Genomic DNA, 24510 nt, shown 5'->3' on the forward strand with positions numbered 1-24510 from the left:
CGCCACCGACGACGAGCCCGCCATCGATGTAGATATAGTCGTCGTCGATGCACTCGTCGACGACATGACCGTCGTCGACACCGTCGTCGACACTGCCGTCGTCGCCACCGCCGTCGACGATGATGCTTTCTTCGTCGACGATGTGAAAATAGAGCAGAGCTCAATGGAGACTCCCTAGCACAACGTGCGGTAGAAAATCTGAGGCTCTGAGGTTCCTTCAGGAAGGTTCTAAGGGTGAGGCTCTTCTGATTGGCTGATGCCTAGAGTTTGGTCTCTTTTACAAAAAGAGGCTGATATGCTACAAAAGGGAATGAGGCCTAGGTCTTCTTTTCTCTTTTGTACCTACTACTATGGTATTTTTTATTACCGAGACTCCCATTCCGACGACGGGGAACGATACAAAGCATGGGAATCTATGAAAGTTCCAATACTGGGGCAAAAGGGCATCTTCACATCAAAGCCCTCAACAGTAAAAAATGAATGAATAAATTGGAAAATCTGTAATGGCAAAAAAGTGCAATAATGGCAAACAGATCAGCAGTATGCTCTTGACATCAATGTACTGCCAGGAATGGAGGGACCACCCAGGCCTCCTACAGAGGTTCCCCTCATCTGGTCCTTTTGCAGAGATGGTAGCATGAAGCAGTGCAGTCATTTCTCTCATAGGCCAACAATCTGAGTTTCTGAGTCTCCTATATCACATGTGCATCTAAAACACACTCTTGAAAGGATTGAGAGGCTGACCGACTGTTTGTTCCTCCTTCCAAGACTTCTTATTGGCCGAGAAAGGACACTTGAAGATGGCCAGCATGGCTGATGAAAAAGCCGCTGGGGGGACACTCTTCTTAAAAAGAAAAAAAGAGAAAAATAAACTTCATATCTCTAGAAATAGATATATATTAGGTAACAAAAGTCCTAGGATGCCGACAAAAGCCAAAATATCAGCATTGAAAAAGATTGATATGAGAAATCATCCAAAATAAAGCACGGTCGTATTCAGCACAGCGGAAAAATAAACACTGAAACTGCTGGGCATTGAATGTGCTGTCTAAGAGACAGTGTCTATATGCACGTTGCTTTTTCCATTTTAATGACATAATAAACTGAGGTTTTTTAAAGAAATCTATTGTGCTGCTCAAATTTTTAAATCTCTACAATTTAAAAATCGAAGGAAATTTAGCCAGGACAATGGTGTATTACACGCATGATCATTCACAGAGATGATATTGAGAAAAAAAATCTATAGGAAAAAGAACTAGAATCTCACGTACGCTTGCAGAATTTATGAATATCAACATAACAAAAATATCCTGAACGTAGTTTTTTTTTCGAATACGTTTTTAAACCCTGGCTTCTAAATGCACTAATTACCTACGTGGGTTGGGAGAAAAGGGCCTCCTTTCAAACTCGGCAGACCTCGGAATCCATCCAGTTAACTTATGGAAACCAATCTATAGGTGTAGGGCCTGCAGGTGCTTGGAGGAAGTTACTGACACATCACAGAGGCACCACTTCCCCCTCGAGAATGGGCACCCGCCTATTTATATTTAGCTTAAGAGTTTAAGATTTTGGGTCCGCGACAAAATATATCATTTCCTACCAGTTCTAGTTTTTGGTTGAAAACTTCGAATCTTATAATATTTGATCATGATAAATTGAGTAATTAAAAGACAGCCACACCAAGAAAGATAATTAAACAATACACAAGCATGCATTTAAATTCCACAACATTCTGCAAGTGATGTCATCAGCATGCACATTCTATCCGGTAGAGTCTTCTCGGATACCGAAAGTGCGATGTAACCAAGTGATGCAACCAAATAAAACACTTCGTGGGCAGTTTTTAGTTGCTCCCAGAGCCCCTCTTTTAGGGAGAAGGGGGCGCACCCGTCAGGTTTACCAGCAATATTTATTTTAGTTTTATTCCCCAGAGTCCAATTCCTCGCAGCTAACCGAATGTGGGAGATGGTCGTGGAGTGACAGCATCTTACAGCCGCTCTCAGTGCACGGCAGCTGCTATTGTTCTTATTTCAGCTTCCTTATAAAGCCACCTGCTGCCAGGCCCCTCAAGTCTTGATTTGGCTTGCTGCTGACAGGGGACCGCTACAGCCGCGTCTTCCTACCTGACAGAAGACATCCAGAATTAATAACAACTTTCCAGGGCCTGGGCATCAAGGTCTGTGGACATCATTTCCTGCAGAAGGCCACCCACGCACAACTACACTTGTCAGCATCCTCATACTTTCTGAGAGACATGAGGCCTCGCCACTGAGGCCAGCAGCCCATGTCAGCGAGAAGAGGCCTGGCCTGAGAAAGATGACCTCGGCTACCTCATTTCTCAAGCTGAAAGAAAGAACTTACTCCCATCTGCTGACCCAACACTCCGCATACTATCTCCTCCTTTCTCTCTTTTACTCTCTATCTTTCTCCTTTTCACCCACTCTTATTCTTCTAGCAAGACAGTGGAAAAGGGGACAGCCAAACATATATACCACTCACCTGTATCCTTGACAAGGACAGCCAGTTTGGGTTGTTACCCTATAATGGTAATGTGATGATAACTATGTATAAAAATTTAATAAAATACTTTGAAATTAAAAAAAGGTTGGTTGCCTCCTCTGCCGCATTGCAGGCTTCAAAACCATTAAATCAGGGAATAAAAGCAAGCATTCAAAGTAAAAGGTAGGATCCTAGTGGAGGGGAGTTCTCAAATGCATTCCAAAAATAAATGTATTATAGGATCGTGCCTAAGTTAGACTAAAGCAATGGTAGGAAAACAATGTCTTGCCCTTTTTATGTTCTCAACACCAGTTACAGGAGGACTTTGCAAATCTGACAATAGATCAAGATCTCATGGCGGACTCCAAGGATCAACTGTTTATATATCATTAAGGGGGGCCTCAAGGTCACTGCTGCATCGAACAAGTCATACTGTGGACATCAGGTGTCTAGACGACCTTTCATCAGTGAGTCCTTTTGGTACTGTGGGAACCAGAGACAGCATCCAGTGATCCCAGTGGGGTGTGGTCTATCAGCCGAAGTATGCACTAACTGTAGGAGAGTAGGGTCTGCATCCTATGGTCACCCCCACTTTTTGCTTTTGCTTTACTGGTTTTCGACTTAGATGTGGCTGTGGGCCGGCTAATCAGACCCACAGCCCAGATGCACTCTCTCTAAATTCACCATGTACTCCAGGTACATCCACAATTGGGAATTGGTTCACCTTGTCAGCCTCTGTAGAAGTGTACCATAGGTACTCAGGGCATAGGTGTAACCAAGGCCTACCAGGGGATGCAGCATGTATTATGTCACCCCTGGCTGGCCACTCAAATAGACACAACTGGCTGATCACTCAGCTGGGGCAAGGTCGTGTAACCACCCCTTGCTTAGGTGTAGTATTCTTATACCTACTTACATATAGACACATAGTAACCTATAAGTCACTCCTATGGCAGGCCTTAACAATCCTGAGTTTACGAAAACAACAGTGGTCCCATGCATTATTAAAATTCAAACAGTAATCAATATAGACACAATGGATACTATATTGGTTTTGGACATGTCCAGCCGGACAGAGGTCTCAATCTTTTTACTTATTCACAAAAAATACACAAGAATTTCCTTCAACAATTCTTCGTAGTGGGGCACAAGCCTGTACCCTACCACATACAAATTGGCATGGTGAAGAGTGTCGCAAACAGGAAACACAAGGCTTTTAAGCAAAAGAACTTCAGATTCCTGTAGATGAAAATGCAACAGAAATTCCAGTCACACCATTACAAACATATAACACATGGTGTACATTATAGGTATATGGTGTACATAAAGGTCGACGGCGTTTCGATCCCACTGTCTAATCATGGGGATCATCATCAGGACATTGATAATGCCTAAATAATATACACCTTTGTAGCCTAGAAGGATATAACAAGAAGAAAGAAAAGGAAAAGAAAACACAGTATTACTAGGTTGGCACGAGGGAGATACATTACTTATACTAGTGCTGTGGGTGCACATTGGTGGTGATTTAGGGTGCACCATAAGGGTGACTGGTATTGTGAAAAATTAAACTAAACAGCATGCAAGGTACCAACACGTAAGATTACCGCGGCGAAAGATATAGTGCAGGAGAACTTGCTTAAAATCTGAATTGTGATTCGTGAAAATATAACAATTAGTGAGATGGACGTAGAGCGGCGCGAGGGATTGAGTACGTTTCTAATTTCCACCTAAATAATTATGGTGAAAAGTTGGTTAAAATCGAACACAGAATAATCATGTGATTAACTGAGTGGCGCGAAAAGTATGTGTCACCCGTGAAGAAGGGGGAGAGGTGTAAATTAAATAAAGCCCTGGGGATTCCATAGTAAGCAAAGTTCGCGAGTGGAGTTAGCAGTCGCAGGGATCAGACATGATCGATGTAAAGGCTTACCAATAGCAACCACCCTAAAGATGTCGGGCAGGACAATAACAGATATTCAGAGAGTGGAATTGACTCGGCATCCTATAAATGAAATACATAAGGGTCAAACTATTTCCGTAGTGATAGAGCAATCACATCCTGACATGTAGAAGTGCTCTCTTACCAAGAATCGGACAGTCTGATGAAACCGCGTCTGCAGTGTGCTCGATCGCGTTTTTGGGAAGATAGTCCTAAAAAGGAATCAGGTAAACTGAGTATGTAAAAAGCGCAATCCTCTTGGCATCATGTCTAGCAGTAAGAAAAGCTGCATCGGGGTAACCCTTACCGTAGCAGTCGGACGGTGTGTCTTCCTCGGGATTCTTTGGCATACTAAAACGGGAGTAATATATAGGAAACTAACTTTTGGATGGTGCCGGTTTCCTGGGGTCATGGAAATAAACGACGGACATGGTGGGGGCCATCTTAGGAGTCCGGGTAATCATGCTAGGTGCTCTGATGGAGGCACAGCAATAAAAAACAGACTATTAAATGGTGCAGATATTTCAGGGTTAAGAAAATGAACAACAGACACGAAACGCGCCTTACTTAGAAGTGTAAAGCGAACAAACTCAGTGCTCAAGGGAGGTATAGACATAGAAGACAGACAATTCAAACCTTCTCGAAAATTCATAAAGAGAGATTCATAATTAGAAATACAATTAAAGCAAGAAAGGAGCAATAACAAATTGTAATGAGGGAAGTGAAAAGAAGATGTAAGGAATTGAATTATGTGCTGTACTATCGTAATACATGATAAGGTAGTTGGCATTAATCTCTGAAAAACACATTTTACTGAATTCATATCAGGTTAGTCCAGTCCTCTAGTAGATTCAATCCTGATGACAAACTGTCAGTTCGCAGGATCCATTTGAGTTCCTCTTTGTTAAGTATTTTGTTCAGGTCACCACCTCTTGGGGGTATGGTCACCTGGCTGATCACAGTCTATCTGATATCTTTTTCACTGTGTCCTTTATCAATGAAATGTTCAACCAAAGGAGCGTTGGTAGTTTTACATCTAATCCGGCTCCTATGTTGGGAGATCCGCAGTTTAATTTTTTGTTTGGTCTGTCCCACGTAGATCATGTCACACGGGCACAAAATAGCGTAGACCAGATTGCAGCTGTTACAGTTCGTAAAGGTGTTAAGCACATTTTTTACATCTTTGAACAAAAATCCTTTACTTTCAATGCAAAAATCACAGACCACACATGTTCCACATTTAGAATGGCCCCTCAGAAGACCAGAGGTCGTTCAAAGTGGTATTTGTAGATTTGGGGCAGGGAAGAGCCGCCCTAACAAGTTGGTCTCTCAAATTCTTGTTTTTCTTAAAAGCAAATATTGGTGTTTCCAAATCAAGGGTACCCGAGTTGAGAATGTGGCAGTTTTTTAATGCTCTTTCGGATTTTGTTGGACACAGGAGAAAAAGTCGTAACACAAACATGTTTGTCTGAGGGTTTTTTGGGGCGAGGTTCTAGCAAGGTATCTCGTGGGCAGTACCAGCCCCTCTTCATGGCATTTTTAACTAGGCGTCGTGGATAACCCCTGACTCTCAATTTGGCTGAAAGTGTATTGCCTTCCAAAAAGTAGTCTGATTTAAGGAAGCAATTTCTCCTTATTCTTAAAAATTGGGAGTAGGGCAGACTGTCTCTAAGGGCTCTGGGGTGGCAACTGTTATAACTAAGCAATGTATTCCTCTCGGTTGGCTTACGGAATAAGGACGTAAAGAGCAGCCCATCCTTATGTTGGATAGGTAGGTCAAGGAAAGGGATACTAGTTTTGCTGTGGGTTAGAGTGAAAGTTAGACCGTTACAATTGTTATTTAACCAATGTAAAAACAATGCAAGACCTTCCACAGGGCCACCCCAAATAAGAAAGACGTCGTCTATATAACGTTTCAATTTAAGAACCCCTTGATGGAACGGGTTGTTAAGTGGAAGAATGGTTGTACACTCGAGCCAGTCCATATGAAGAATAGCCAGAGTGGGAGCAAAAATTGCTCCCATGGAAGTGTCCTTAACTTGTTGAAAATACTCATTATCGAACATAAAAAAGTTTTGAGTGAGACAAATTTCTAACAGTTGTATGATAAAGAGAGTGAGTACTTCATGGGGACGGGGTCGGCCATTCAGAATGTTCTCCATAACAAAGAGGGATTCTCTTTGCTGTGTGTTTGTATAAAGGGACTCTACGTCCAATGTACATAGAGTCTCGTTTTCAGGATTAAAGGGAGGATTTTCAATCAGATTTATCATAAACATACTATCCCTAACGTAACAGTTGGTAATAGGTACAATATCTTTAAGAAAAAAGTTGACATAATGACCAAGCGGTTCCAAAACACATCCAGATACAATAGGACGACCCGGGGGATTGTCGAGCCGCTTATTAATCTTTGGGAGGGAATAGATAGGTTCTCGGATAGTTTAGAAAGTTGAACTCATGTTTACTGAGGAAACCAATTTCGAGTGCCTCTGTAGTTATTTGTTTAATCAAGACTTGCAACTCCTTAGTAGGGTTAGTTTGAAGTCTACAATAGTGATACGTATTGGACACTTGAATGGACAGTTCAGATTTATAGTTGTCAATATTCTGCAGAACAATCCCACCACCCTTATCCGCAGGTTTTATGATAAGGCTGTCATTATCTTGTAGTGATGTTATAGCTATTTTCTCCTCTAGTGTGATATTGTAAGAAATAAACAAGTGGGATTTGGCCAGATTCATGGTTTCCTTGAGTATGACTTTCTCAAATGTAGTAACTTCTTTAGGAATCATATTAGAAGTAGGAGAAAATGTAGAAGGGGGTCTAAAGGGTGTGAACGTGGTCTTTAATGGCGCTGGGTTCTGATTAAAAAGGGCAGAGTGCTTGGTTATGTGTGAGATGGTGCTCTAGCATGAGCTGAGCCTGTCTGCAGCTTTCGGAACCAAGTCCTTATAGCTGTTCTATGATATTGCCATACCATATACTCTTAAGTGCATTATAATCCTCGCTGTTAATGCTAACTTTGGTTTGGCTTTATCAAAACATGTCGTGTAAGGTGTCCTACACTTTAGAATACTACCCCTTCGCCAATTCTGGCGACGGGGGTAGTATTCCACCCTTCTAGAGGGAGAAGACATGTTAGTTCTGAGCATCCTGGTTAAAGTTAACCAGAGCCCCGGCATCACAAAATGGATGCCGCTGCCATAGACACAAGTCTGACCTTCTGCTGCTGGGAGTCCTTCCAGTCACAGAGGTTTGGACAATAGGTTTCCTGCTTGGGGAGGTGCGAGTACCACCCCAGACAGGAGGATGTGTATTGGGACAGGGAGGGCTGAAGAGAATCAGACACTGCCTGGAGCACTCTAGGTGCTCCATGCATACCCCAGTTCAAACCGGTGGCTGGGGCTCTCCAGCCCCAGCTCTGGCGCGAAACTGCACAAAGGAAAGGGGGTGTAACCACCCCCCTTCCTGTTCCCACCCATAGGAGGGACCTAGTGACCAAACCAGCCCCCTTTAGTTGTATAAAGGTAAGAGCTGACCCAGGAGACTTTAGATTAATCCTGGAATTGACTGAAGACGAAACTCTGGACCCTTCGACATTCATCCAAGCTGAAGATTGAAGAATCTCCCTTGTGGCCAAGGAGTGACCACCCTGGGAAACCAGGCACCATCCAGCAACTCGACGGCTTGCTTTGTTCCTGTTCCCGCCGGAACCCGAGCACAGAGCCTAACAAGACCTCACCTCCTGGATCCCTCTGACCCCACTGCACGACTCCAGCACAGCTGAGCCCCGTGGAAGGCGTCGGGACCCGTGGCAGCAGGTATCTTGGAAAGTCTGCAACTTGCTATCAGCGCAGCTCCTGAGGCCTCCTCGAAGCTGTGCCCTGGGGACTGAGACACCCGGGCACCGAGCTCCACCTGCACCGAAGACCAGCCCTCCACACTCCACGAGATCTGCGTGGCGCCCTTCTGCTTGTGTTCTGCTCGACGCGTTGTCCGGTTGCTGGCCCGTGGGCTAGTAGCCCCAGGCGACGATCCTTTTTTAAACTCCATCGCTGGTCTGGTTGCTCCAGACTGGCCCTTGCTTCCCTACAAAGGTGAAGTACCTCAGACCCTCCTGGTCTGCACCAGAAGCTCTTTGTGTATCCTGCGTGGGTTGCCTTTGCTTCGGCTTGTTGGCTCCGATCTTGAAGTCGACCCCTCCATCTGCGAGAACCTTCGTGGGACAGCTCCTCTCCAGCACCTGGTCGCCCTCGATGCCTCCTGGTCCGCGTGGCTGCAACTACAAGCTTCACCCCAGCACCTGATTGCTCCTAGACGACGTCTGGTTCCTTCCTGGTTCCACCCGGTCACTGGCTAGTGACCTAGACTCTGTCTCCTCTGCTTTCAGGTCCTCTTCATCCTTGATCCACCCAGACATCTTCCTCCTGGTCGCCTGCAGCATCTTTCTTCACAGGCTCCATAGACTTCAACGGCGAAACCCGACACATCTTCACACCTATGCACCTGCTTCCTGTGGGTGAGGTAACGAGAGTACTTCGGTGCTCTCAAGGGTATTGACTATCCAAGTGTCTAGGTTTTTAGTTGTAACCTTCTAGCTAGACCGGAAGTGTCCTAAATCTTCATTTACTTACCTTTTACGTTCCTATTGACTTTCTCTTGACTCTCGCGTGAGAGTACTGACTCTGCATGCGCCGCCTGTGGGCCTCCTACTCCTAACTTGAGGGTCAGATAGTGTAGCCCCAGCGATTCCCTAGGCCCTAGGCCTTCTCCTTTCCCCACGTCCTGGTTCTTATACCACTTACTTAGTATATGGTTTTACGTGCCCCCAGGGCCCAACTGTAAATTGTGCTATTTAAAGTATTTCTAAGTGTAACTTGTTATGTGCTTATGCCTCTGATCTCATAAAGAGTTCAGAGGAGTGTGTTAGTAAATAAATACATATATATTTTATATATATCCAGTGTGGTGTCCTTTCATTTGATAGTCAAGGGGTTACATATGGTAAAACAGCTAGCTTTACACGCCCTCAAGAGTCTATTAGCCTAAGACTGTTCTGTCCACGCTACCTCTAGGATAGCTGGTCTATAAGGTTGACTTTACAACCATCACCATAAGGGTTGTTTGGACTGGTGCAAGGTGTTCACTAGAATAGTGAACATCATATGTAGGAAGGTGGATATCTGACTATGGTTACCCCCAACATTTTTAGCCTAGTGTTTAGCTGGTTTTCGAATTAGTTGGCCTGGGATCCTGCTATTCAGGACCCCAGGCTCCCTGCTCTCTCTGTTAAAATGGACTCCATGTACCTTAGGTACATACCTAATTGGTATTGGGTCACTCTTGTAAGTCCTTGTACAGTGTAACATAGGTACCCAGGGCATATGTGCACTCAAGGCCTACCATGGGCTGCAGCATGTATTATGCCACCCCTGGCTGGCCATCCAAAACTGACACAACTGGCTGATCAATCAGCTGGGGCAAGGTGGTGTAATCACCCTTTGCTTTAGATATAGTATACCTATATCTAACCCTAAAATAGACACATATACTCCTATAAGTCACCCCTATGGCAGGCCTTAACAATCCTGGAGGCAGAGTGCTTGGAATTATGTGAGATGGTGCTCTGGCATGAGCTGAGCCTGTCTGCAGCTTTCGGAACCAAGTCCTTTAGCTGTTTCCATGATAACGCTATACCCTATACTCTTAAGTGCATTATAATCCTCGCGGTTATTGCTAACTTTGGCATAGCATTATCAAAACATGTCGAGTAAGGTGTCATACGAATTGGAATACTACCCCCTCGCCAGTTCTGGCGACGGGGGTAGCATTCCACCCTTCTAGAGGGACATGACATGTATGTAACTGTGAACCCCGGTTAAAGTTAACTCGAGCCTCAGCATCACAAAATGGATGCTGCCACCACAGACACAAGTCTGACCTCCTGCTGCTGGGAGTCCTTCCAGCGAGGGAGGCCTGGACAAAGGGTTTCCTGCCTTGGGAGGTGCTAGCACCACCCCAGACAGGATTTTCAGTATTAGGTAGGACAGGCCTAAAAGGAATGAGACATGCCTGGGGCACACAAGGTGTCCCTGTGCATACACCGGTTCAAACCAGTTGCTGGGGCGCTCCAGCTCCAGCTCTGGCGCAAAACCGGACAAAGGATAGGAGGTGTAACCACCCCCCTTCCTGGTCCCACCCATAGGAGGGACCTAGTCATAGTACAGCCCCCTTTAGGAGAATAAAGGTAGGAGCTGGTCTCATTCCAAATTAGATTAATCCTGGTTTGAAACTCTACAAGAAGAAACTCTGGACTTCGACGTTCTGCGCCACAGAAGACTGAAGAAATCTCCCTTGTGGCCAAGGAGTGACCACCCTGCACAAGCAGGAACCCTCAAGCGTTCCAGCAGTTCACTTTGTAGTCTTCCCTGGTGGATCCAGACTTCAGAGCCCGACGAGACCCGGACTTCCAGACCTCTCCGACCTCTACCTACATCTGCAGCACAGCTGAGATCCGTGGGTGCGACGAGACACGTGGGACCGGCCATCTTGGAGAAACTGCACTTCGCTTCCAGCACGACTTCAGAGGCATCCTCGACAAAGTGCTTTGGGGATTGAGAAGCCCCAGCCCCGAGCAGCTCCTGCACAGAAGATCAGCCCTTCAGCATCCACGAGATCTGCGTGGGGCTCTTTTGCTTGAATGCTGCTCAACGCGTTGTCTGGTCATTTGCCGGCTGGCTAGTGGCCTCCTAGACGACGATCCACGACATCAACACCGCTGGTCTGGTTGCTCCAGACTGGCCCTTGCTTCCCTGCAAAGGAGAAGCACCCCGGACCCTCCTGGTCCGCATCAGACGCCTTTTCCACTCACCGCGTGGGTTGCCTTTGCCAAGGCCTGTTGACGCCGAATCTGGAACCAACACCGCCGACAGCGAGAGCCTGCGTGGGACAGCTTGTGCCTCCATCCTGGTCGTCCAAGTCACCTCCTTGTCCACGTGGCTGCAGAGTCAAGCGTCCACTCGTCACCTGATCACGACAACAGCACCTGGTTCCTTCTTGGTTCCACTCCAGTCACTGGCTAGTGACTGTGAACATTTTCCCCTCTGCTTTCAGGTCTTCATCTTCCTCGATCTACCCTTGGGTCGCTCTGGACATCTTCCTTCTGGCCGCCTGCAGCATCTTCTCTTCCAGGCTCCATAGACTTCAATGCGGAAACCCAACTCACTTTGACACCTATGCACCCGCAGCCAGTGGGTGAGGTAACAAGAGCATCTCGGTGCTCAAGGGTAGATTAACTCTCCTAGTGTCCAGATTTCCAGTCGTTTTAGTCCTAGCTAGTCGGAACTGTCTAATACTTACCTTTTCGTAATTTGTACTGTCCATTGACTTTGTTATGCATCTAGCGTGTGAGTTCACACTCTGCACACGCGTTCCGTGGGCCTCCTGCCACTTACCTAAGGTTAGGGTAGTGTAGTCCCAGCGATCCTACAGCCTCTGGACAGCTCCTTTGCTTCCATCGATTTACTTATACCACTTGTTTAGTATATGGTTTGTTGCGCCCTAGGGCAACATTGTAACTTGTGCAACTTAACGTATTTTTCTTAAGAGTCTTGTCATGTGCTTAGCCCTCTGACCTCATAAAGAGTTCAGAGGTGTATGTTAGTTAATAAATATCTTGTTTATTTTCATAACTACCTGTGTGGTGTCCTTTCATTTGGTATTCAAGGGGTTATACGTGGTAAAACAGCTGGCTTCACATGCCAAAAGAGTTTAGCCTAAGACTGCTTTGTCCATGCTACCATTAGGATAGCTGGTCTAGAAGGTTGACTTACAACCAATCACCATAAGGGTTGTTTGGACTGATACAAGGTGATCACTAGAACTAGTGAGCATCATATATCAGGCCAACTTCTCACATCATATACCAGGCCAACTTCTCACACTAACTGTGACGGTATGGGTGATATACAATTGATGTAACTCTCTGCCACCTCAGTAACTCTGCCACAATAAATGTCTGCACCACCTGTAATACACAAAGGCTCGGCCATTCCATTTCTGTTGACATTCTGCTTGAATTTCACTCGGACTAGGGCCATCTCAGAGGTGGACCCTACTTATATAAAAGTGCTGTGGTCTCTCCATGTTTATCGAGGACCACTCTGCTCTCCCCTCTGGATTCTCTTCCAGGTTCTCACACAATAAGCCGCCCACTCACTTATCTCTGTTAAGACCTCTTTCAGGGTCTTAGGCAACACACGCCTTAAGCCTTACCAAAAATTGTTTTTTAAAGTAAAAATATGTTCTTAGTTAAAAACTGTGGTGAGAATTTTCATAGAATAGTCCAATTCGTTGCTATAGCTCGGAGGGGGCCATAACGATTGAAGCTTTGGTGGGGGTACGCAACTCCTCCATGACTTCATTTTAAGTTGTGCATAATGTTGGATGCCTCTGCGGAGAATGATCTTCCTTCCATGTGGCACAAACTCCAAAGTTTTCCTGGTGATTTTTTTTTAAGAACTTCTTCTTGGCTTAGAAAGTCGTTCACTTACCCCAAATCTTCATATTTCGCGGCTCAATAATCTTTTCACAAGAATTTGAAATTCATAATGTCCTTCCACAACAAACACCTGTGCAGTTTAAATAATCTGTGCATGTATCCTTTTTAGGACTTGCGGCGTATCTATAAAACTCAAATTTCATAATGATAATGATTCTGGTCTGCCTGATTTTCAGTAAGATGGAAATTGTGTTTTTCAGCTTTACCAAGGGTTTCTCAAGTGATCCAATTAAGTAATTTTTCATATTCTGCTTTTCTCTCTCTCCCTGCTGTTGAATTTTTTAACGAACGGCTGATGAACGCATTGCTTAAGATTATTAAGTATGAGCGGTTATTATTTGTTATGATTTGATTATAATTAACGTTTTTTACAAATGCAAATGTTAACTTTCCATCCCCCAGTCTCTCATCTTCTTTGCCTATATTTTATTGGTAAAATAGAATGCATTCGTAAAATAAAACAATGCAGTCTTTGCCATAACGGCCCATACTTTTGAAAAGGATTTTTGGACATGTTTCTAACATCAATTAGATTTTTTCCCTGTGATTGTCTATGAGTTCAAGAACACAGCCTACCTATGACGAACCCGAACTAACTAAAAACCACTTTCATGAAATATCTACGTGATGAAAATATGTGCAGGCTAATTTGAATAGGGTGATCACAAAATACAGGGAGAAAAATTCTAAACTTCTTGAAGACCCTTAAAAACTAGTCTAAATTCGTAAACAGGTAAATTGATTACACAAAAAAACGCAATTGGGAGAGATCTCACCGAAAAAAATTTAAACCGCAAACTCCACACAAGCTGGGTCAAACAAGTTATTTACGTACGGTAACGCCTTATCTCGTAGAGATTCTATCTAGCTGCAGATTCCTTACCATAGAATTATCCCCATGCGTCACACAGGATCCAGAATGTTTCCGTGAGCAGTACCCTTGCACACTAGTAGGTGGCGTAGTTCAGCTCCGTCATCAGCATCGTCCGCACCAGAAGTGATGTGAGTAGTGCCTACGTAGGGGCCACCCCAGTGCGATGACTTCAGTTTCTTTTAGCGACTTTCCATGCCACGAAGAACACTGACCATGGTTGTGGAAAACTGGGGCCCTGAAAGGGGAACGGCCTTGACCCTAGAAATCTGTTCGTGGAGACAATGGGTGCATCAGTAAGGAATCTGCGGCTAGTTAGAGTCTCTACCAGATACGGTGTTACCGATGTAAGTAACTTGCTTATCTGATAGAGACTTATTGCCACGGATTCCTTACCTCGAAATAGATACCCAAGCAATACCTGCCTTGAGGCGAGTCTGTTAAACAGTTTAACACTAAAAAGTCCTGCAGGACCGAACGGGCAAAGTGCCTATCCCTATGGACCTTACAGTCCCGGCAGTAGTGCTTGGTAAATGTGCAGAGATGCCCAAGTTGCTGCCTGGCAGATGTCCAGGACTAGAATTCTGCATGCTAAGGTAATGGTTGCAACCTTGGCTCTGGAGGAATGAGCATGGAAATTCCAGCGCACAAAACTGCTGACATTGTGCATACTCAGCGGTGGCAAACAGGTCTCCCCACTGCTAAAGCAGACCTTGCGCAATCTTCATATGGAGACGACATTCGTGATCTCCTAGCCATCTTGGGCTGAGTTTGTCCGCCCTGCCGTTCAGAGAGCCCGCCAGGTGTTGAGCCACCTGGGAAATGCCCTGACGTTCTAGCCATGTCCAGAGATGCAGGGCCTCTTGACAAATGGTCCAAGACCCCATCCCGCCCTGTTTGTTGCAGTACCACATGGTGGTGGTGTTGTCCGGGAACACTTGCATTTGCCTTCTCTTGATGAAGGGTAGAAAGGCTTTCAATGCCAGTCAGATCACCCGGAGCTCCAGCAGGTCGATGTGGAGTACAGATTCTGCCGGAGACCAGAGGCCTTTGATCTCCACCTCTCCCAGTTGGCCAACCCAGGAATGAAACCTCTTTCACTAATGTTAGATCTGGTTGGGAGAGGGGTCTGCTGGTGATCCAATTGCGGTTCGTTAACCACCACTGCAGATCTTTTGTAGAACTTTAGCAGTGCCCTCTGAGATCTGAACCATGTGAGAGAGATTTCCCAGCAGCCTCAAATTCAGTCTCACAAAAACCCAGGATAGATGCTGAAACATTGGTATCAAAGCTTAAATATCCTAGGCGCGACGTTTGGGAGGAAAAGCCTGAAAGTGCCCTGTGTCCAGAACAGCACAGATGAAAGGAAGAGTCTGAGAAGGGATCAGGTGTGACTTCGGCATGCTGACATTGAACCCCAGTGAGTGCAGAAGGTCTGCTGTAATCTGGTGGTGGGAAACGACTTCCTGGGAGAGAGCACCTTCAACAGCCAGTCATCAAGATTGGAGAAGACTGGCACCTCTGATCTCCGCAGATGAGCTGCAACCACTGCCACCCCTTTGGTGAACACCCCAGGGGCACTGGTAAGGCCGAAGGATAGCACCACAAACTGAAAGTGTTTGTGGCCTACCGTGAACTGCAGGTCACGTCTGTTGGTAGGCAGGGCAGGGATGCGGAAATAAGAGTTCTGTAAGTCCAACGCCACCATCCAGTCTCCCTTGTCCAGGGCGGACAGGACTTATGCAAGCATGAGCATTTTGAATTTCTCCTTTTTCAAGTAGAAATTGAGAGGGTGCTAGTCTAGGATAGGACGAAGGCCTCCGTCCTTCTTGGGCACCGGACAGTAGCAGGAAAAGTAACCATGATCTACTTTTGATGCCAGCGCCCGCTCCAATTCCTGGCAGATTGAGGAGAGATGGTCCTCCATCAGAATGCCGTAAGTGAGTGGCACGGGTGGATGGGCAGTCACGAAGGAGAGGGAGTATCCCTTTGGACAATCTGGAGAACTCAGGGGTCTGATCTCAAGTAGTGCAGGTAAGGGCATATCCTGCCGCCCGCTGGTTGCCCATGACAGCCTGAGGGCAAACTATGGAGGCTGCAGCTGTCGGGCTCGGTAGCCTGGGCAGACTTCTGGCTGCTAGACCCACTGGGTCTATGTGTGCCGCCTTCTCTGCCACACAGAGGCTGGGAAGCTTGCAGTACAAGGTGGCTGGTCGGGTAGAGAAGCAGCTGGAAGACTTTTCCGTGGCCACGAAAGTAGTGAAAGTCTGGGATTGACAAGACCATGGAAAGGCTCATGTATCTGGCTCCTCCAGTGTCTGCCTTGTCTCCGAACAGACAGGAGCTATCAAAGGGCCTGTCCATAAGCGAAGCTTGGACAGCCCCTAAAAAGATAGTTGTGCTCAGCCAGGCTAGGCGATGTAATGTCACTAATGATGAAACGGCTCTGCCTAGCGAGTCAGTTGTATCCACCACACATCTGATTGTGAACTTAGCTGCATCCCTCCCATCAGCCATAGTTTGGGCGAGGCCTCCTCCTGGACCATACAAACTATTCTGCAAAGGGAATGGGAGTAACAGCTCAAAAGGCATGCAGTATTCACAGACCGCCTTGCTAGGCTGGTGGAAGAAAACATTTTCTGACCCAAGGTGTCCAGCCTTTCGGATTTCCTATCTGGTGGGGTGGTAGGGAACGTGCTAGGATTTACTCTGGAGGTGGAGGCTCCGGGGTAGGGTGTTGGGTGAAGAAAGAGGGGTCCCCTGGGGTAGGGTGACGGAGTGGGCAATTGCCCTGTCCACAGGAGCCCCTGTGCAGGGCTTGGACCAGGCTCTGAGCAGGATGTCTATAAGGGCTTCATTAAATGGCACAAGGCGTTCTGAAGGGGTGACACTTGGTTGAAGCACCCCCGTCAAGATGTTAGTCTCGACAGCCACGGAGGGCAACTGAAGGTCCAGAACCTCAGCCGCCCTCCTAACCACCACAGCAAATGTGCCACCCCCCTCCATAGCCACAGTAGGAAGATAGACCAAACCAGTATCTGGGCAGGTGTGCAGTTCACAGGCATTTGACAATTCCTCCCATCAGTCCATATTCGGCTGGAATTATTCAGGGTTCAGTGGACCCTCCCAATCTTCCCAAAGCCTTGGGTGCATAGGCCAACAATTGACGCACATCTTGGTGACAAGGTCACGCTTAAGGCACCAAAGAAAGACGAGATGCGTATCCGCCACAGACATTTGCCTGTGACGGGTGCCACAGGACTTGAATCCATCCTTCTTCGTGGACTTCCCTGCCACACCAGGAGAAAGTCTAACAAAAAAAAAAAACATTTGACAAAAAGTTTTAAAAAAGTCAGTTGAAAGGTTCTCGCTGGATCTGCGCTGACTAGTGCAGAAAGAAAAATCACAGATAGCAGTGCACTGGAGTGGCGTCTATAGAGGCACTGAGCACATCACTTCTGGCATGAACAAACCCACGCAGAGCCGAACGATGCCACATACTAGCGCACCGGGGTATTACTTACAAAACAAATTCTTGATCCAGTCTGACGTCTGGGGATAATTCTAAGGAAAGAAATCTGCAACTAGAAGCCTCTATCAGATCATTGTCTTTTCACTGTTTCTACTTCTGTAAGCACAGCCACACACAGTAAGGGGAAACCAATATGATGACAGAGCAAAGGAAGATTGAAGGCATCTTGGAAAAACAGTTAGAAGGGCAGTAAGGAGATTGTGGAAGGATGGTGGTGTGAACAGCGGGCATGTCAATGGTGGCGGTGGATACAAGGAGGGGAAGGAAAGGATGCGTTTCAGAGAGGTGGGTGCTGGAGGCTGTTGTGTTGAGAGAGTAAGGACCAGTCCAGTTTCAGAAATGACAAAACAAAGATCAAAAAAGTATTGCTTTAGGTTGATTTCATCATCTTCGACAAAAGCCTAAGTGTAACAAAACAGCCTTTTCTGCATGGTCATTCCGAATGTATCACCTTTTTCTAGCCCACATTTTTGCTAAATATCTGACTGTGAACTTTATCCATCACTAAATAGTAGTAAAGGGCCTGTACTTCCCCTCTAAAACATGTGCTGTACATCTGAACTCCCAATTCAGCCTATTTACCTTCCATACAAGTCTATTTTAAATTGTGCTTAAAGTGTGCCTACAGCATGGAAAGTTAAAAGCCATATGTGGTCTGCAGTGTGTATTTACACCACCCAAACATATGACAAAAATACATGTTTGCCAGGTGTACCATTGTGCTCAAGCTGGGCTGCAGCTAAAATGAATCACATTAAATACATGGCATAGAAAACTGCCTTTGCCAAGCAGAAAAAAGTCTATTTTTATATACGCACATGTCACCGCTAAAGTGTGGCTTCTAAACCTACAGGCAGGATGTGTGTGTGCATGTGGGTGTGCATGTGCGCAAGCGTGCTTGTGTGCGTGTATGTATATTGTTGGAAAATGGCCCTCTCTGAAGGGTCACCCTAAACTTATTGGCTTCCTCCTCCTCTTTTTCTGACCTCCTTTTTGTTGGCTTTAGATCTCGGAGCACTGCTAACCGGTGCTAAATTGCATGTGCTCTCTCCCTAAAACATGGTAACATTGGCTCATACCTAATTGGCATATTTAATTTACTTACGAGTCCCTATGTGAAGTGCACTACATGTGCCTAGGGTCTGTAAATAAAATGCTACTAGTGGGCCTGCAGCACCGATTGTGCAACCCACATAAATATCTCCTTAACCATGTCTCAGGACTGCCATTGCAGGACCTATGTGTGCAGTTTGCTGCCTGTCCAACTTGGCAGTTAAAAGTAGTTGGCAAGCCTTAAACTTCCCTTTTATTACACACAAGTCACCCTCTGGTAGCTTGGCACAGGGTTACCTAAAAAGACAATGTGTAAAGTATTTGTGCAATAACTAATGCAACAACACAGTAAATACACCACAAAATGACTCCACAACAGGTTAGAAAAATAGATCATATTCAGAACAAAACAACCAAAACCACAAAAATCCAATGTGTAGACGTTGAGATATTTAGTTTTGAAACAAGAAATACAGAAAAACGCTTAGAAGCAAGTAGCACTTAAAGGTTACTTTAGGTCACGCTAGACCGGGGCAAAGTCAAAATTCAGGCAAACCGCGATGGAGCATTGGCCCGCTACAGGACCCACACAGGCCCCTGTGAACAAAGTACCTTCCCTGGTTGCAAACAACAAGATGTGTCAATCTTCTCCACGCCGCGAGGACAATCCATCAGTTCCAATGAAGTCGGGTCGATGCGTTGAGTCGAGCCTTTCATTCTGTACCTCAGATCGGTGCTGCATCAAAGTTGAACCTCGTAGTCAGATCCTGCATAGTCGCCTATCACTGGATGGTGTGATTTTAAACGGTACATCCAGAAGGTTTCTCAGCAGTCCAGTAATTCTTCCTTTAAGACATGTTGCACAGGGAAAATCTTCAAATCTGATAGTAAATGATCCACAAATTTAAAATGTTTGGCTACAAGCTGGTCAAGTTTCTTTTTATTTATTGCTGATTTGTGGTTCCTGAATCGTGTACAGAGGCCATTAGCTTTTTGGCCTACATGCTGTTTTTACCAACTTTGGCACTGAACCACATAAATAATGCATGTTGAGTGGCATGCAAGATGCGGTCTTATTCCATAGGTCCTTCTCGTACCAGAACTAGTTACTGATGACGTCTGTAAAACTATTCACAAGTGACGCATCTTTTAGAGTCACAGCATTTGTTACAGCTGGCTTGAGTTCAGCTGTCACAATAAGAGATCGTAAATTGGAAGCTCTGCGGTAAGCAGTGACTGGCAGTTTTGGAAAAACCTCTTGCAATTTTTCACAAGTGGACAGTAAGGGAATTGTTATTTGCATTATATTTCTGTAATTGTAAGCTGATGGATGATTGTCAACCACAAATGTAGTTCGGTCACTTTTGTTTCTGCTGTTGGTATTGCAAATAAGTGCTTCCCTGAGTAACCGCAAAGACTTGTCAATTTGTTAGTCTATGATATGCAGAGGATAGCCTCGCCTTTTAAATAAAGTTGCAAGCTCCTGTAGATGTTCTTTACAGGTGTCCTTATTGCTGCAGATGCGTCTTATTCTGAGTGCTTGGCTGTAGATGATGTTGAGGTTAATGTGGTGTGAGTGGCATGAAGTCCAGTTTAGATACAAATGAGCATCTGTAGGCCTGTGGTACAGATCAGTTTACATTATTTGTTCATGAATGGTGAGTAGCACATCCAGAAAAGGGAGATGATGCTTCTGTTTAGTATTGCTGCTCGTGAAATTGATAGTAGGATGGATACTGTTTTTATAAGCTGAATATTTTTCCAATTCTCGACTTCCTGCATTCCATATTATATATATATGCATCAATGTATTGTAGCCATACCAGTGGTTTGATGCTAGAAGTAGCGGGTATATAGTTGTCTAGTTTGCCAATGAAGATATGTGCATAGGATGGAGCAATCTGAGTGCCCATGGACGTCCCTTGTATCTGCAGATAGTGTTCACCATTGAAGGTAAAATTGTTGGATTTAAGGATAACTCTTGCAGTTTGTAAGCACGTTTGTTGAAGGCTTTTTCACAGTTCTTTTATTAAGAGCTTCAGATAATGCCTTAAGCCCATCCTCATGTGGTATATTGGTGTATAATGATGTAACATCAAACGTAGCCAAAAGAGTGTCATCATCAAATGTGCGGTTTGGTTTAACTTTCCAATAATCTGAAGGAAGTGATTGGCAGCCTTAACAAATGATCAAAGTTCCTGTACAATGGGCTGGAGGTGCAGCCCACTGTACATCAGATTTGGGCAGTTCAGCTGCCCAAATCTGATGAAGGCCCCACTAGTGGATTCTTCATCAGATTTGGGCAGCTGAACTGCACTATCCTTGACTGTTTCTAGATTACGGACTCAGTACAGAGATTCGAAAGACATCCCATTACAGTTCATGTATCCCAAACCATGACACCCTACTCTCTTAGCATGTCTACAAACTTTTGACTCTATATCGAGTATCCCCGCCCATATCACACTTCTTAACATGTACGTCGTTAGCTGATTGGCTATAGAGCAGCCAGGAAAATAAATCCTTAAGTGTTTGAACTAGCTGTTCCACTGCAGCATTTTTGGGTTTCCCAGTGAAGACAGCCCTATTTTCAGTGACCCAAGTCGACCCAATTCGCAGGGATCACCCCGACATTTACTCAAGTGCTGAGGGTACTTGTTACTGGCAGTGTTTACTAATTTTGGGAGGCTCAGTTTGGCAGCAGCCAAAGGGAGAGGCCCACTACTACTGTGTAAAGGCTAGTAGTACCATATTACTGCCATCCTTATGTCCACCACCTTATTTATTTTATATAAGGGTTTTATATAGCACTAGCAGGACCTGAGGGTATCAGAGCACTTTACATCAGTAAATGTTTACATTAAGGTAACCCGAAATGTGTGAGTATGCTCTGTGATACACAGATACACTCCTGTCTAGAGAGGGCTGTGCTTGAAGACTGTGGTTGGGAGTCTGTCAGTAATGACCGTGCTCTCTGCCTTCCCTTCATCCTACCCACTGTTTGGAGAAGATACAAAAAGTTTCTTGTACAGACAGCCTCCCTGAAAGGTGTGAGAGGGAGCCTGGATACGCGGATGCTACAATGCTGAGTTTAGGAAGAGCTACTAGTGCAGAGTTATCTTCTGGTGAGACCTTTGTCTCTTTTTCTCAACCCACGACAAAATCCCTAAGGATTGTTAGAGTCACAATCCAAGGGTGGCACAATGTGAACCCTATTTCTCTCCTTTTTCAGCAAAAAAGGTGTGGACACTCGGGTCTAAGATGCAAGTGGAATGGTGTGAACGAGGCAAATGAGGTAAAAAAAAAATCCCTAAGGGTTCTATAAGGGATCTGTTGCGTAAGTATTTGTGATGAGTATACAGTCTAAAAGTAGGCGCTACAAAATCCTCCTCTGGTTCCCTATGCCACACAGCTATATGTTGTCTTCCAAATCCTCATGTCAGCCAAGGTGAGTACCTAATTAAAGTGCTAAGGACATACTGCATAACTGAGACCTCAAAACATTGTCAACATGAAAAATGAGGACCTTTTTATGCCCAACCCCTTCTGACGAATAATTAATTTAGCAGTCCATTGAAAATAATGAAGAAATAAACAGACCCAACCCAGATCCTGTGGCGTGACGCGGGCCTCTGTAGTGCACGCCCCCTCCCGCTCCCCCTATGTTCTATGCATTTCTGTATGGTATGGGAGTTTCATGGGCCCCTCACCACAATCTGAAGAGGGGCTCCATCATTTTACATTAGGCCCCCCTCCGAACTCTTACTCCAACCTTTACCCTAATCCTAACCCTAGCTCTATTATAAGTCCTTAAAAGTTGAATAATAATGAAATAAACATTTTAATGTTATTGATTTTTCGGCATTCCTATGTAGTGATCGCGTTTTTCTGTCATGGTGGATCTTTTCATTTGGTCTCCTTAATGGTCACAAAACGCAGACAAGAGCAATGCTGCATGTTTTATGCATTCATCAAGACACTGACTGAAAAGGTCTTAAGTGAAATCACTTCAGGAGAGACTTTGAATCAAAGAGCTCAGCACTTAAGCGCTTGGATATCACTGTGCATTACCTGGACAAGTTCAGCTTCCACGTTCACCCTGAGATAGAGGGGCAGCTCCTGCAAAGCCAGGACCAGGGATTGGCAGTCCACATGCAGGGCGGATATCTGAAATAAAGCACAACACACAGCATGAAACAAGTTCAAGTTCATACTAGACAACAAGACTAGATTTCAACTAAGGATATTGTCAAAGTTATTGCTTAACACTGTAATGAAGAAAGAGAGGGAACCATGACTCTGAGCCGAGCTTTAATAAAATAAACAAGCATATTTCATTTATTCAGCTAAAGTCCAACCCTAGGACACCCGTTTCGTCTGATCATCCAAATTCTTTCCTACAAAAGAGGAGGCAGCGGAAAACTCAGGTGATAGACACCGCCCAGGCTAGAAGGCGGTTTACTGGTTATGCTAAGTGAATCTACACTACTATTTATAAGTCCAGCTAATGGTTTTATTGGGTCCACTCTTACCAAAGTATAGTAAAGGCCTTTTTTTCAATGTTCCAACTATCAAAATTCCTCTTAGCAGGAGGATGGCAGACTGTAATAATCAAGAGACAGGCCCATGAGATGGACTGTCAGTAACCTCCATCAGAGTGCCCTCTGGCACTACTAGTTCAATTACATGTACAAACCTCGTTGAAAGATGTCACACTGCCAGGAGTAAGATGGGAGTTGTTACCAAGTGATCACCTCATATTAAGAAAGAGATTCTTCATCACTCAAGTCAAGGGTAATTTCACTAGTTAGATATGTTTGATTACAAGTTATACTTGTACTCAATCTCTAGCAAAGCAATCACATTTGTAGATCCATTTCTCAAAGGACAGATAATAACAGGTAATAAGTATGTGTTCTCTAAATCAGGTCTTTCTCTGAAGTTAGAAGTCACTGGTGGGCTGGTGGGGATCTCTAAATTTGGCAGTCGTCGTCCACCATGACAGACAGCGTAACTCCTGCCAAACCCTAAATCACGCCCATGTTGACATATCGTCATGTCATAGAATCTGGACGAAAGAGAATTGCCACCCTAAAAGGGTAGCATGACCCTGCAGTGAATGTGCATGCCTCTTATGCTCCTGCATAAATGGGATAAATGTCAGACATCCTGTTGTTTGTTTAATTTTTCAAGGAACCAAAAGTAAAATGTCCCCCCATGTAGCACAAATCTCTGCAAAAGGATGTTTTCCAAATGATGTGGGTCAACAACTCACACAACAGTGCTCCAAGTGCCATGAGGGTTGATGCAGGAGCATAAGAGACATACACATTCACTACAGGCTGATGCCGCACTTTTAGGTTGGCAATACACTTTCTTCTAAATGCGATGACATGACAATGTGCACCGAATTTAGGGTTTGGCAGGCGGTATGCTGTCAGGGTGGCGGAGGGCATTACGTCTACCACCCTGACAGACTACCGCCTGCCACATTTACAGATCACCGCTGGCCCGGCAGTGATTTCAGAGTAAGAGCGGTCATTGTGGTTCCTCTGAATGTACCAAATGTTTTGAGTATGTCCACTGTTGGTTTTGATGGCAGTCCACCAAACTATTTGTTTGTCAAAAAAAACTATCAATAACCCCCCCCCCCCCACCCAGAGAGTTTTACCCCCGGAGTGTTTGGGTTGATATTGTAATTATTCTGTCCAGAATAGCAAGGTTTTTTCTGGATGTAACACACAGAAAAAAGGGCATCGGACAGTCTGCCCTAAATAGGACAGTCAGGCTCATGCCCTTACTTTGATGGCTAATACTCCGCCAGGCCATCGGAGTAAGTTTAACAAAAGTTGCTTTCTTTTAAATTGGGGATGTCCAATGTAGTTCTAGGGAGGACTAGATCCATGCTAGTTTTTCAGGATACACACAAAATAAATTTACATAAAATGGATTTAAATGATAATCAGTTAGAAGGTCAGCGGTTATTTTGAAAACCAGACATGAATCTAGTGGTTCTTGACCTATGTTGGACCAGCCTGATTTCAGCATT

The 24510-nt window shown here is 45.0% G+C and overlaps 1 protein-coding gene across 1 annotated transcript in view; it reads right to left on the reverse strand.

Moving 5' to 3' along the window:
- The window catches only part of AVEN (apoptosis and caspase activation inhibitor), a 1005515-nt gene that overhangs the window by 101623 nt on the left and 879382 nt on the right, over positions 1-24510 (reverse strand). The window contains exon 4 of the mRNA XM_086937037.1: positions 22533-22628. Coding sequence (XP_086793163.1) covers positions 22533-22628 — 96 coding nt within the window. The remainder of the gene's footprint in view (positions 1-22532; positions 22629-24510) is intronic.

Source organism: Lissotriton vulgaris, chromosome 9, assembly GCF_964263255.1.
Source record: "Lissotriton vulgaris chromosome 9, aLisVul1.2, whole genome shotgun sequence".
Lineage (NCBI taxonomy): Eukaryota > Metazoa > Chordata > Amphibia > Caudata > Salamandridae > Lissotriton > Lissotriton vulgaris.